General features: G+C 47.9%; 1 protein-coding gene across 3 annotated transcripts in view; it reads left to right on the forward strand.

Moving 5' to 3' along the window:
- LOC125949240 (uncharacterized) overlaps positions 1–15,000 on the forward strand; it is a 128,183-nt gene that overhangs the window by 106,999 nt on the left and 6,184 nt on the right. For 2 of the 3 annotated variants that reach the window (XM_049676082.1, XM_049676080.1), the window contains one exon: positions 5,154–5,852. In XM_049676082.1, coding sequence (XP_049532039.1) covers positions 5,154–5,852 — 699 coding nt within the window. Of the gene's footprint in view, positions 1–5,153; positions 5,853–9,026; positions 9,471–15,000 lie in introns of all 3 variants that reach the window. The other variant, XM_049676081.1, reaches the window with a different exon arrangement.

Genomic DNA, 15,000 nt, shown 5'->3' on the forward strand with positions numbered 1-15,000 from the left:
GGTTCTCAACAACTCTGTTTGGTGCAACCGGAGCATGCTGGCGCACTCCTCGTACTCATATCATACACACACACCCCGTGCACCTTTCCCGTGCAGCCAGAGGGTTTTCTAGAAAGCTATACCATGGTCTGACTCCAACGGATCAAGCATCTTTCGTCAACCGCGGCCTGCTCTGCACGTTGAACCGTGCACCATCCACTTGTACACGCGATCTAATTAAAAAAAAGTGTCTCCACATGACATGCATCCCCCCCCCCCCCCCACGCGGTTACCGGTATCGGCCAGGTGGCAAGAATGTCCTCGTGCTCGTGCGCCATGTGCCGGAGGGCAATTAGTTCTATTCAATCATATACCTGGCGCCTGCCGCCGGCTACAGACGAGGCGAAGTGCTTCTTCTTCTGTCTCTCTGGCATCTCTCGGTGGTACACTCTGGTGGCAATTCAAGCGTGGCACCAGCACCAACGACAACAGATAAGAATCCTGTGTTTTTTTTTTTGTTCGGGGATGTTCCGATGAGCACCAATTAGCGCGAAGTGTGCCCAGAGTCGCGACGACGCAGTCGGTCTCTCGGTTCCCGGGTCGGTATCAGGTCATCAGAAGATAGATCCTACCTGGAACCTCCAACCAAAAAGGGCTCACGTACACGTTGTTTGCTTTGACATTGTCTATGTGCGTACTATGCCATCGAGACACCGCCGCATTCACGCCGGAACAGTGGATGGCGCAATCCCCATGGGCGACGTCACATTTATGGGCCCCGGACCGCACGCATTCCACACCAAGGGGACCAAACACCACCGCCACATCTCGTCAGGTGAATCAATTACAGTAGCCGGAAAAGGTTTAGGCAACGGGGAGGGACACCGAAAACAGTCGCTCGGGGACGTTGAACCGAGGAACGCAGAAAGGGGGTAGGTGGCAGGTACGGGTTAATTGAGTTCCCGGGTCTCCTCGGACCGACACGAAGGCTGCGTGGTACCGGGTGTACCGGGAGTATATAAAAAACAAGATTTAACGTTCCGGCCTTCCGGAATAACATAAACCACCACCCCTGCCGTCTGCTACTCCCCTTGTCAGGAATCACGAAGGAATGCGGCGGATTTTTGGTGTATTTCGCGAGGAACGCGCGAAGCGAAACGAGACTCGGTCGCTCGGTGGTTTCGGTCCCCTGTCCTCTGCCCCCTCGCCGGGGGGCCAACTTGCAATGAAAATTTTAAGCATCCATATTTCCTTTAACCCTTCCAACCCCCAACGCGGTTGGTTGTTGGATTGATGGTTTGGGTGTTTCGAACGCACGCATCGCGACGCTTCCGGTGCTCTCATAAAGCGAAGCGAAAGGAACGCACACACTCGGTGCTCCAAGTGAAATCCTCTTAAAAGCCTCCCTTCGTTGAAGAGGATGGCCACACACACACACACACACACACACACACACACACACACACACACACACACATGGGGTACGCACGCAGAAGCTCAGGCAGGCAGGGAACCAGAGTAACGCCCGGAACGTGCTATTATTTTGAAGTCACACGACAGCGTGACAGAAAGGCAGAGAGATAGAGAGAGAGAGAGAGTTGTCGCACTTCCAGCAGCCAGGTTGCGACCCTTCGGGAGGACACCATGATGGCCACAAAGGTACCAAGTACACGGAACGTGCGCACGATGGCCACGCGAGACACATACTCTGTTAAGGGTGTCACACTTTCGAGTGTGACGTCTCTGTGTGCCTTTGTGTCAGTGAGAGAAAGAGAGATAGGGGGGCGTCTTTGGACACCACCGACGGCACACCCATAAGCACGTCTTCGGACATGACTAATCATTGTTGTTGCCACTGTGTGACACTATGATGGAACCCGGCTCCCGGCTTCCGGTGTACGCTGGTCTGAGTCCTAGAGAGCGCTCCTCTAGCTATTAACAAGATCCGGACTATTTCCAGTGCTGAGGGTGTGTGCGTGTGTGTGTGTGTGTGTGTGTGGATAGGGTAAGGGCACGCTTCGGTGTCTGTTGATGGCTCCAGTTCCGGCGTTGACTGAAAATATCACCTCATCCAAACCGGCTTTCCAGGGTTGCCTGTCTGTTGTGTGACTTTAATTGAAGTGAACGTCCCTCTGCTTTGAACCGAGACCTCGGAACCGAAGGAAATGCCAGCAATGAGGAAGGGCGATGAGATTCCTTTTCCTCTTTTCCAGCTCTTTGGCTTGTGTTTGATACTGTTGTAGCCGTGAAGAGCAAGAGCTTTCCGTGTGACGCCTGCATTTGCCGTTGCATTTCAACAAGTCTAAAGATTGACAAGAGATTGAGCGAAAGGGGGATTGAATGGCTTGTACGTCACGCACATTTATTGCGAATGTTTTCTAACCTTTTGTTGAAAGAGAGATCCTTTTGTTGCTTTTGTGCATAAAAGCGGTAAAGCTTTGGTTATCCCTATTGTCTGCAACGTTCTGGAATAATGCTGCCAATTATAATTCTTTATTATTACTGTTTTATTTAACGTTTGTCAACGTGCCTAAAACTATACAACTTTTGAGACGATAAACAGTCGCTTTGGTAGGAAAACGATTCATTTATTCAATTTAACATTTCCTCTAAGTTTGATAGCAAAGTTTAGCTCTGCCAAGTCGTATGATATTATTTGGAAAAAATGGCGGATAGCTACAGAGGAGATACTCTTAAAGAATTCAGGTGTCTCAATACTGTCCTAAACCAGAGCCCAAGAAAGTTATAGATTACTATTGAGTAGCAGCACCAATTGAATGCTGTCCACTCTCTCACTCTGCTCATACTTTGACCAATACTTGTTCAAAATCGGTTAATTGTTGTCGAACCCGTTTCCCATTGACAGCTTGAACAAGTTGCAAATGCGTCTGTGCACAAGGATAGCACAAGGATTGTGCTAGTATTGTTGATAGCAAAGGTTTGCCTTCTTTCAGAAGGTTTTGCTGGAGAAAAACAAGTATTTTTTGCGTTTGAAATATTTCAACTATATCCGTATTTCAAGCTAACTACTACTTTACATCGAAAGTTGAGAAGTGTCTCTTCCATTTTAATAAAAAAAAAGTATGAGTAGGTGATAAGTAATGAGAAGGTGATAAGTAATTCAATCATGGTCGCTTGCAGCATGCTCCCGAAATAAGCTATTCGAACGAACTAGCAAGCAAGCATTAATCAAAACTCAAGTTTAGGATAAAAATAACAATCAACTGCTTTCTTTATTTATCCAATGTAACAGAACCGTGCTACAGCGAACCTATTACTGCATTTACTGACTATATCGCAACATTATCACAAATATTTGCCAAACACGGTGTATTGTCGCTGAAGTTAATATACAAGCGTCATTTATTTGTGCTAAAACTTAGCATTGAATAAAACAGTGGCATCACTTTTCTACCTTTTGACAGATAAATACATCATCACTCCCTTTCAGCAGCGAAGTGTTTAATCAAATCGTTTGCCTTCCAATTAGCACCAAACATTTGAAATCAAACCAGTATCGGGATGGGGAGATTTGTTCTACCAAGCGTGCTGTTAGTGGCACGTGCGCACAGAATTCATACCGTGTCCTTGTGTGTGTATGTGTGTTTAGCGAAGTGGTAAAGGATGTTGATTCAAAAGTTAGGTCCCAGCACCCGTCCGCAAAACCAGGAGAAAGGTAAACACGGCCTTCGGGACCGGACACCGATCCACAGAACAAACCATTTTCGGCCGCAGCCGACAGCTACTCAACTCAATGATTTCGGAAACAGAAACTGCTGCTGCTCGCAGCGCATCGAGATTGTATCTTTAACCTTGACCGAAGGAGGGGGGTAGGAAGTTAATGAAATTTATTAACTCCCACCCATCAGTTCCTCACCTCTCCACCTTTGTACCATCAAATCGAACTTCCACTTCAACTCAACCCATACTTTTTGTCGGAAATTATCGAAAAATGAAAGGGCACCCGAGCCAATGGCCCCCCGGGAGCATTTTGGTTTTCGACTGGCACCACTCCAATGAATTTCGATCCTAATGTTGGAGCAATGAAACAGCAACACATCAAACGCTGGCGTGATCTATATAAAAGGAACTTGCAACTCAGTTCCCAGGAGTGCCGCAGGACGATTCGATCAATGCTGTCTCTAGTGGAAACCCCCGAAGAGAAACAAAGAAAGGGGTAGTTAGAGATGGAAGAAAGGGATAGAACTAGTTTGTTTCACGAATACAAATCAGCAAACCACAACACACCGGAAAATGGAGGTCGAGCAAGGAACGGGAATAACTTTTCTTTCCACCATCTCAAGGTGCCAGCATCGTTTGGCTGCCATCAAGATGAGGAAGCGAGCAAGTTATGAACCGAACAAACCGAGTTTTTGCCACTTTTTGGCGCAACAACCCTTCACGGGCGCGTTTGCGTTGCGTTCGGTCTCGTTTCTTGCTTTCGCACAATTCTGCCAAGTGTTAAACATAAACTCATTGCTGTAAGTAGCAGTGAAGAGTGGTGTATTTATGCAAAGGTTTTATTTTTTTTGCGGTAAACAGACACACACAACACATACATACAAACTACACTAGAAAGAAGATGCCCCGAGAAAGAATGAGTCGCAGTGGCTGAATGGCATCGCGCACTCAAATCAACCAACGATTGCAGTCCGACAACGTAACGTCCCATTTACCTCGGAGTGTCTTCTTCGCGAGGTGGAATTGATGGGATTTCCAGGAATAGAGTGCCTCCTCATGGACGGTCATTGAAGATGACGTCTCTCTGTATCTTTCCGCTAGATGTCGAACTGCGCCGCTTGAGCTCCTTAATACACTAACACTGAGTTGCTGTGTGTTGATCTTCTCGGAACCAACAATGGCCAGCATCCGTAGCATCCGTAGAAGCAGCAGCAGCAGCAGAACATCCTGACCAAAAGACCGATCAACTCTTGCTCCAAGTTCCACCGACGACCATAAATCAATCGATAACCCCGTTGCGGACAGCACACAGCTCCTTTCCCCCCACTGGTGTCCGTATTCGTGTTCACGCGCACGTGTGTGTGTGTTATCGCGAATCCCTTTTTTTGCGGCTCCGTTTTCGCGTCTCCCTGCACACATTCTTTCTCTCTCTCTCGCACTCTCACTATCTTGCACTATCTCTCTCTCTCTCTCTTTCTTTCTATGTCTTCCAGACGTACTTCCCTCTGCACTCGATATATCATCCGGCACTGCAACCAACTCCATCTATCCCAACTTCTATCCCTCCGACCTCATCGAAGATCCCCCACCGACCAGCACCTATCCGTACTTCCTGTTTCCCTCGCGCAAGTACCCCCCGTCCGCGTTCGGGTCCGCGCACATCTACAGCGCTAGCGTCGACTACATTAATCTACCCGACGCTACTGGTCCCGGTCCCGGTCCTGGTACCATCGGTGGGGCCAACAACTCCTCCTCCTTCGGTGGTACCAGCCTGGACCATGATCAATCCTCCTCATCCTCCTCATCCTCCTCCTCTTCCTCTAACGTGTATCGCTCGCACAACCAGGGCCACAATGCTCGCACTAGATATGAGAATCACAATTTTGACCCCGGCACCAATAGCACCAACATCAACAACAACAATAACAACAACCTTATGATGCACCATACCAAGCACCCCAGTAGCACCACTTCGCACAGTAACCATAATGCACCGCCGATCGCTGGCAATGGCGAACACGATCAGCACCAGCACCAGCACTCGCATCAGCACCCGCACCAGCAAGCACCGGGCAGTCAGCAGCAGCAACAGCAGCACCATCATCCACCGCACCATCATCCAGCACCGTCACCGGAGGGACGCTGGGACAGCATGTACGTTCCAGCCGACCTCCACCAGCAACCGGACACGGGTGAGAACTCGTTAGCACTTTCTTTCGTTCTTTCTTCGTTTCGTTTGCTCGTTCTTCTCTTTCTATTCTTCTACCACCATTGCACCACGCCTGTTCGTTTGCACTGCATCTCAGGCAGCTCGAGCAATATCTCGAGGGTGGCGGCACCGCATTCGAGTTGATCCGGTCATCCGGCATCATCATCATCGTCGTCATGCGCAGCATGACAACCGCTGCTCGAGCGTATCTAGCCCCTTTTACGTCTTTTATTTATTTCTTCCGCGTCAAATAGCTGTCAAGCAAAAGGGAGAAGAAGAAGAATCTTAGATACCTCGTGTCTGGTGGCATACCAACTCCGGGTGGTTGGTGGATTGGTTCGATTGAGGTGCACCCTTCACCTTTCAATCGAGCCAATAGGCCACGGGACGACGGACCGTTTTACGGTGAGGATGCTTGGCCAGATGACAACGGCTTCAACTCGAATGCGCCGCTTCAAACCGAACTCAACCCGAATGTAATCACCTGCACCACTCGACCGTAATTTAAGGGGACGAATGGGGAAATCGATTTGATCGAATCCAGCTAATCGAAATGCACCAAAGAACACTCCGCAGACATGCACCGTAACTTGACGCACCCGATACACAAGACGCACGCAAGCATGTGGCACTGACGCACTCACTCACTCCCTCACGCAATGCATTTCGCCCGCACGGACATCGTCTCATCATCGTCGAACGCATAAATGAACTTTTTCTTCCAGGCTTTACAGCTCGATTCCGGCGAGAGCCACGTGCCGTGTCCTTGATTTCAGTGGTCTTTGATTTAATCTCCGTCAACGAGACAACGCAGGAACGCAGGATGGATGATGATTTCATTACCACGAGGCGCCTCCATCGGTACGCGTAGTGATGGAGACGCATGGTGATGGAGGCGCATGGTCATGGAGGCGCCTGGTGATCCGTAAAATTTTCCTAATATGCCAATCGCATTATATGCCAATCACATACTCAATCTCTCATCGACCGAGTGTGCATTGTCACTCTGGCATACTCCGTCTTAATGGCCGACATTTAAACTCCTTTCTCGGTGTCCTTGTCGTCGTCGTTATTGTGGTGGCATATTGGCGGCGTATTTCCGATCGGCATCGTATCCCGATCTCGGTTAATCGAATCCATTTATCGTTTTCCGGTTTTCCCTGCCTCACTCTTCCCTCTGGGCCCTCTCACGGTCGGATGGTGGCTAATGAATTGATTACACCTTCGAGCTGAATAATAGTATCGGTTCGCGTGTTGCGCGCTTGTGCTTCCCCATTCACACTAACAGGTGTCATTAGGAACCACTCAACCCTGCCACCCTCTCCTTTCACCTCCTGTGTTACTGGTTAGTGCCCTTGTCATTATCACATATCAATGGCTGCCGCTGGTTTGGATTGAACGGATTATTTAAAGCTAGTTAAACATAGGCTCGCTGCGAAAGCTCAAAACCCAATTACCGTATTATCAGCTATCAAATTAAAGATGGCCGCGTGAGGACGCGATACGCGCGATGTTCTACACCACAATCGTTGCAACGGTTTGAGCGAACGGATTGGCGGCGAGCAGTAGTGGCTGGGGCTAGCGCCAGCTCATTACAAACAACGATTGGGTTCGCAATGTTTCAACATAATTTACTTTTACAATTTCAAAACCAACATTCACATACGCACGATGTGTGAGGGTGTGCGTGTGTTCCTCTGGCTTCCAATAAATTATGGGTGATGTGCTGGCTTGGTGACGCAAAATAATTACCCAAAAACCCAAACGGTCAGACAGTTCAGGCTCAGGAGGGGCAGTCCAGAAGTGGTCCCAAAACATGGCTGACCACATAATTGCTCCCCAGTCGGTGGCTGGCAGGTCGCTTCCTGGCAAAGGGCTGCCCACAAGGATGGACGTTTTGGAAATTAACATTTAAAAATGATAATTCACAATGGGGTGCAATTACTTTATAAATTATTTTCAAATAAACTACCACCACCACCACCAGCACCCCCTAGTCAATTCACTTCACTGAAACTGCGCCAAGGCTCTAGTAGCGTCGGCAGCAACAGTGGCAGGAATTATGAACTCCAGCGCAATCGAATACGACCACCACTCACACGACCACGCGCCTGTCAAGTGACGTGACCCCTTTACGTCCTTGTTCGCTCTATTTCTCTCTCTCTCTCTCTCTCTCTCTCTCTCTCTCTCCCTTTCACACTTTTTCTGTGGATCTCTGGCTGCTACTCTTTAATTTGCAATCCAGTTCATTCCGTTTTATGTTCAACCTGGAAGGGGATGAGGGAGGTAGAGGGAGAGCTTTGCACCACCACCAACGAGAGGTGGTCCAACTATCCCAATCCAAACGAGCCGTGTCAACTCCAGCTTGCTACCCCTGGACACACACACATGCACCTCGGTCGTTTGTTGGTTTGATGTTTCGACAGCTCCCGGGTGTCCCGTGTGCCCGCGTATACTCCGGTGGCTCCGGGCACCGTAGAGTCATGAATCAAATGGAACGCACCACAACATAACAACGGTACCTCCACTTCCTGCCGCCGGCACAACAGCGGCAGCAACAGCGCAACAACAACAACAACAGTGCGGTTAAACAATGCCCTCTACATTACACCAACCCTGCAGCTCAGGATCTGTTCCACTTTCCCCAACCATCCTTTTCAACGTCACCACAGCACCACCAGCAACCAGCATAAAATCATACACACACTAACACACACACACACACACACACTCGAGCGTTCGATGTTTTTTTCGGGGTTCTTTCTTTTGTTTTTCGTAGTTTTAATTTCCAATTTTTACACCTCCTCTTCCTTCCCACGGTGGAAGGCACTCCCCCTTCAGGCCACAACGTGGCACGGCATGGCGGTCGGTGGTTGCCGACAAAACAACAACATAACCGCGCAACATAACCACTGCACTCCACCAGAACTCGCCACCCCCCTCCGTCTGTCGCCATACATTCTCATTCAATTTCTATCTCTCTCTCTTTCTCTTCTCTCTTTCTCTTTGCTCTTCGACCTATCCTCGTTGTCAATGGTTGTACCCATGTGGTCATCCCCTTCATGTGCCTGTGTGTCTGTGTGTGTGTATCTGTTCCGTTCCCTTACGTACTCTCGTTCCGCTGCGGTTCCGGTTCCGGATCGCGATGGCGTTTCAGTGCGGAGCATGGGCGTGGACGATAATTATCATCGATTGCTGGACCAGAATATGGCACTGATCGAGACGCCACTGGTCGCACCACCCCATGCCTACTACCCGCAACACTACAAGACGGCCCTCTATCCGTACAACGTCAGCGCATACCATCAGCTGCACCAGCACGCCGGTGCCGGTGGTCACTTTGGTCTTAGTCCGCAGTCCCATCACCAACAGCAGCAACAGCAGCAGCTCCATCACCACCACCATCACCAGTACTACCCTCACCACCATCAGCATCCGTACGATGCCAGTACCGGCGGTGGAGAGGAAAGCTATCTGGCGGCACCGGCGGCCGGGCCCGCGCCCGTCGATAACATTCTTATCAGTTTGAACGGTGGCAACGGGGACGCCGGCATCGAGCTCGATGGTGGCTCGAGCTACGAGCACACGGTGGACAAACAATGTAGGTAACTCAACTCACCACCAACCAACCAACCAACGAACCAACGAACCAACAAACCCCTACACATACACACATATACACTGAGCACGTTGTCCCCTCGACGAAACGCCGGATAGCAAAAAGGGGAGTTGGCAGGAGGCGTTCCTTCGTGGTGTGCGTGACCTGACCCTGACCGGTGGTATGCTGACCGGTGTGATGATTTTGATGAGTGTTTCACAATGTTATGCCTTCGGTTCTGTCCACCTTACTACCCCAGGTTCCAGTTTTGTCGTCCTTCGTTCCGTCGTTTGTCCTTGGCCGCAATTTGGGGGTGATGTGGGGAGGTTCGGTTTGTCTAGCGCGTCAACCGCGATGTTGCCTGCTGTGGTCGATTATTGGTATCGGGTGGTCAGAATGGGAAAACGATTTTTGCAGCCCCGACGCGGATCAGCATTGTCATTGGGTGGGGATAGCGAGGGTAAGGGCTGCACAAGAATGGTGGTGATGGTGTGATCCTCACCTTTGCACCTTCCAGTCCACACGCGGTTTGCATTAATCGGTTTTCGCAACCACGAAATCGCCGTGTTTTGGTTGGGCAAACATTTGGTTGCCCGTTTCCTTCGTTTGTGGTTGCTTCCATTTCAATTGCGTTCTTTGGCTTTAAGCAGCACCGCATTTTCGCATTGGAACTGACCACTCTATTCCAGTGAAGGATTTCAAGCAAAAAAAAAACATTCTGCAAAGTGCTTCTTCAAAAGAAGTCAACAGAAGAATTTAATATCTTATGTCCGCATTTCTGTTCCTTACGTTCGTGTATGACGTGAGCTAAACACCATGGAATTGGTTTGTACTGGAATATTTTACTTAAAAATGCAGTTAGAAACAAAATCTACTAAAAGGCCCGCATTTTATACGATCAACGTTTATTTTTACCAACGAAACATACGATGAGCATTTGTATTCGTGTTTCAATGCAAGATTGAAATGAATGTAGCAAGGCGTCTAATAACAATACACTACAATAAGGCCTTAGTTATGCCTTTTTTGATCTCGAGGTCTAGCCAGCAGTCTTAATAGTGCAGCTTTTGTTGAGAAACGAACAGATAAAAGATAACAGAAGAGAAGGGAATGGAGACTATCAGCTCCAAACAGGTTTACCGTATTCATAGATTAGATCTATTCGACCTCAAATCATATTCAAAACACTAACCTTAAGCAATAGTGCATCTTATCATTTTCACAAATTCCATTAGAAATGGATAGGAATTTCCCTTGTTCGTGATGTGTATCCTATTTCTCGCTGATTTCCAGTCCTCCTCTACTACATGGTGTTGATTTGTCATTTTTATTTTCGCCATATTGACACGATCCTCTGCCCAAATTTATCTTTTTTTCTGTGTTCGCTTCATATTATCCGTTGAAGTGGGCAGCGGTGGCTTAATTTACCGCAGGGCTACGAATATTGAAGAATGTCAGTTGTACGTTCGTATGAAATAGATTATTTAAACATTTTAGAAATTTTGCATAACTTTGCAAACATCATTTGCAGCATTTAATAAGATGAAAGGCTAAATGTTCTGGTAATAAATAACATGACCTTCCACATTACCACGGGATAAAAACGCGCTTGGAAAAAGAAAAAAAGCGCACTTTCGCAGTGCTTGTAGGTTGGATACATTAATCATTGCATTAATGCAAGAACGGATGATATTTAATCGGTGCCTCTTATGCTATTTACAGTGGTGAGTGTCCTCTGAAGATGTGCACCACACGTTTAAAAGGGTCAGTGAAGTATATTTCAAATTTTCCTTTTGGCCGTTATGCTATTTGACTCGTCGTTGAAATGTAACTCGAGTTAAATTTATATATTCAACATATACCCGGCTCCAGTCCATTGCTGTTGTCTGCAGGCTACAGTCTATTTTTCCAAATTCTCCAGACATTACAAATAAGATGGCTTCACGGAGGGCGCCTGACGAGCATCGAAGCAGTTGCTCGCTTCACATTGCGCGGAGCGATTATCATTTCAATCCATTCCATGGTACCCCGGGTTTCATTGATTTATACGTTCAACTCTCTGCTCTGCTCCAATTTCAATTCCCCTGCAGCCGCCTGCGCTACTACCACCCCCGCCCACCTTGCCTGTACAGGGATGAATTTATTTATGCTCGACCTACCACCACCCACCTACCGCTCCATGCGCTCTCGAGAGGCGGATCGGCAAATGAATTTAATTCCGACCGTAATTTATTCTCCACCACTCCACTGCGGCACGTGCTGCCGTCACCGCTCTTTGGCTGTGTGTTTGTGTGTGAGTGCCGTGTGTCTCCATAAGCACTCGTACACGCACACACATATACGTTTGACAGCAACGGGGTGTGCAACTCCATTCAGCGTCAGGAGGTGTTTTTTCATGCCTTTTTTGCAGTTTTATTTTTTCGTTGGAATAATTTAAGCTGGATCCGTTTTTTATTATTATTATTTCATCGCGCGTTTCCGTTATGGAATGTTGGCAGAGTAGAAGGATCAGGCAGGTAGAGTGGTCGGTTTCCGCTCTTAATCTGGCGATGATCTGTTGATTCAGTGATCGGTGACGCAAACACCGGGCTTATCGGTTTGTCCAGTGAGTCAGTGTGCGTGCGTGTTCCAGTGCGAGTGTCCTTTCGATGTTTCCAATGGTGTGTGCGTTTGTAAGCTGGTTCGAGGTTCTCGCTGGAAAGGAAAAGTCTCTAAACGCTAACCGATGATGAGGCGAGTGCCGGCGGACTATGGAGTGTAAACGGATCATCCATTCCGTGACGCAGATTCTTCAAACATCGTACCATCGCAGGTCATCCTCGGTACTACTCAGTTTCTCAATTCCTCTAACAGCCCCCTCATCCGACACAATCCCGTCTCTATCACCACTACTCACAACAAATCATCTTTTCGTTTTGCGCGATCGGGGAAGGTAAGTTTTCCTGTTGCTTCATGTTGGTTTGTGGAACCCTTCTCCTGCTCCTCTGTTCTCTTCTGTGGCCACAATCGCTCTAAAACACACACACACACATACACTCTTGCACACAGGGACAGATACACGTACGGACACATATACACCTAAACACAGAGAAACTTTTGCGAACGTGTCCCAGAGCTAATAGTCGCCCTCTTATACCCTCTTCATTTCGTATGTTTCGCCCAAAAGCGGTTGCCAAGCAGCAACCATTATCGTTTGTTGGTTTCCCTCGCCCTCGGATGATGTGATTTTTGTTCTGTTTTGTTTTGTTTTCGATTTTTCCCCTTTGTTGGTTTTGATTTTTCGATGTTTTTCTTCCGTTTCCAATCTACTTTCTTCGCCAATTTTTTCGTACAAAAGCCAAACAGAAGCATCCACTGTACCATACACACCATTACGTTCGCCTTTACCTTAGAAACCGCATAGAAGCATCTCGGCCAGTGCACCCGCGAATGATTGCCGTCAATACTCGCAACTCGCAGTTTGAAAAACAAAACCTCAAGTCTTGATTTGGAATGCTTTTTGCGCGTAGCTTTGTGTAGTTCGTGTAGTTGTTTGGTGGGGTTATGGAAAAGGGAACGGCAACAAGATGCACGAAACGCTAACACCGCCGTCGTTGGCGTGCGATTAATCGCTCAACATTTTCAGATTTCGTCAACGAGTGGAGCGCTGGACGCTGGTTTTAAAGCCAAGCCACGCTATACATGCATTTACCCTATTTTGAGAACGAAGTGGGATTTTAGACGCGATTTTTTACTTTACTCGAAATGGCATTGCTTATCCTACAATTAGCAAACTGTCAGACCGGAGCCATTTGTTTGTCTTAACCAAGCTCTGGGCAACAGCAGCAGCAATAGTCGACCGTAGAGCAATGGCAGAGCAGATTCTGCGCTAGCAGCTGTCCAATTCATTAGCATAGCGTGCACACAAAAGTCCAATCGTACTTCCGCTGCACCGTGACAACTAAATCATCAACTATTTTGGGTTCCGGTCCAACGGATTGCTGGCATGTATTTATTGCCAACCTGCACCGACCAGACCACCCATTTCCGTGGTGACAAAAAGTCCACAAACAAAAGAAATCGTCGTTTCTCCCGCTTTTTTGCATCTTTCAGCAGGTCTTTAAGACTGAAAATGACGATTTGTTGAGCGACATCTGGACACATCTTTTTGTTGCCTTACAGGGAATTCCCGGTAGGTGCTCTCTCTCTCTTTCTGGGTAGCAAACCGACGGACGGCGGACCTTGGAACGTCGGAACGGATGCACGGATTCAGCCCCTTCCCCGATTGTCGGATTTATTTTATGCTTTTCCACCCTCCTTGCGACTTGGAGCTTGGAGGCAAAAAAATGCATGATTTAGGCTCGAGGTGGTTTAGAAATGGCGGACCTTTTTCCTGCCTGCCTCCTGCCGTTTCTGGATCGGTTTAAACCCGCTCGGCATTTCAACGATATCGTAAACTACTCATTGCACAACAAAATAGCCCAAACCAAACCGACCATCGCTTGTTACATGCATGCTCGAATGGTGGTGGTAGTGGTGGTGATGATGGTGGTTAGCGGACGCTGACGACATTCCACCCGAACGTTCCGGCTTTCAAGTGTGTCCGGGCTCTAACTACCTTTTTGTTGCTGCTGTTGGTGCTCTCGCGAGGTCCCAAAAGCAACGTCGCACCATATCGTGCACGTCCGGTCGCCTATGGTCGTCGTCACCGGAGCCAAAGTTGGGAGCCATATTGACTTCCGGTTTCCGTGTGCCTCGTGGTACTGAAACTAGCAGGCCAACACGGCTCCACTTCCCTTCCTCGTGCTGCTGAAACACTAGAAACCGAGCTGCTACTGCTGCTGCTTCTCCTTGGTGCTGTAAATCTGGAACCCTCCTCCGGACGGATATGGTACAATTTCCCCGTGGTTCAGGGAAGAAAATTTGCCTTCCGGTAATGTTTTTATTACGTCGGAGTAAAAGACGGCCAGCACCGTTTGGTGACCGCCTTTCGCTCGCGCTGTACGCGCGGCTGTATGTGCTCATGATTTACGAGAATTTTATTTCCTTCACTTGTATCGATTGCTAGCCAGCTAGCTGCCGTTTTGACAAAAAAAAGCTGAAACCAGTGAGCTGGCTGTTTCTTACACACAGGCATAATGGGGGTTTAAATGAAACATGAATATGAAATACTTTTTCGGGGACGTGCTAGGACTCTGGGAATCGGTAAAGCAGTTGACCATATAAAGTCAAACGATTTTCCCCGCGATGGCACTATTGCTAAATCTCTGCACTAAACGAAAATCAAATGGCGCTTTCGAATTCCATGTATTACGTATGAAGAGGTAGTTGATTTAAAGTGCTTCGTTGCTTCTTATTTTATGAGGCACATCACTAACAATTACTGTTGTTGAGTCTGGTCTTTAACCAGACTTGTACTTTACAGCTTTGGAATGGCTTAATTTGAAGCTAGAACTGGAGCTAGAATAGCTACACCCGCTCTCGATGCATCAGTCAAAATGATTTGTCTTTCAAATATAAATATCTAAGACACATTACGTTTTGAAGCTTATGT

The sequence above is a fragment of the Anopheles darlingi genome, chromosome 2 (genome assembly GCF_943734745.1).
Source record: "Anopheles darlingi chromosome 2, idAnoDarlMG_H_01, whole genome shotgun sequence".
Classification (NCBI taxonomy): domain Eukaryota; kingdom Metazoa; phylum Arthropoda; class Insecta; order Diptera; family Culicidae; genus Anopheles; species Anopheles darlingi.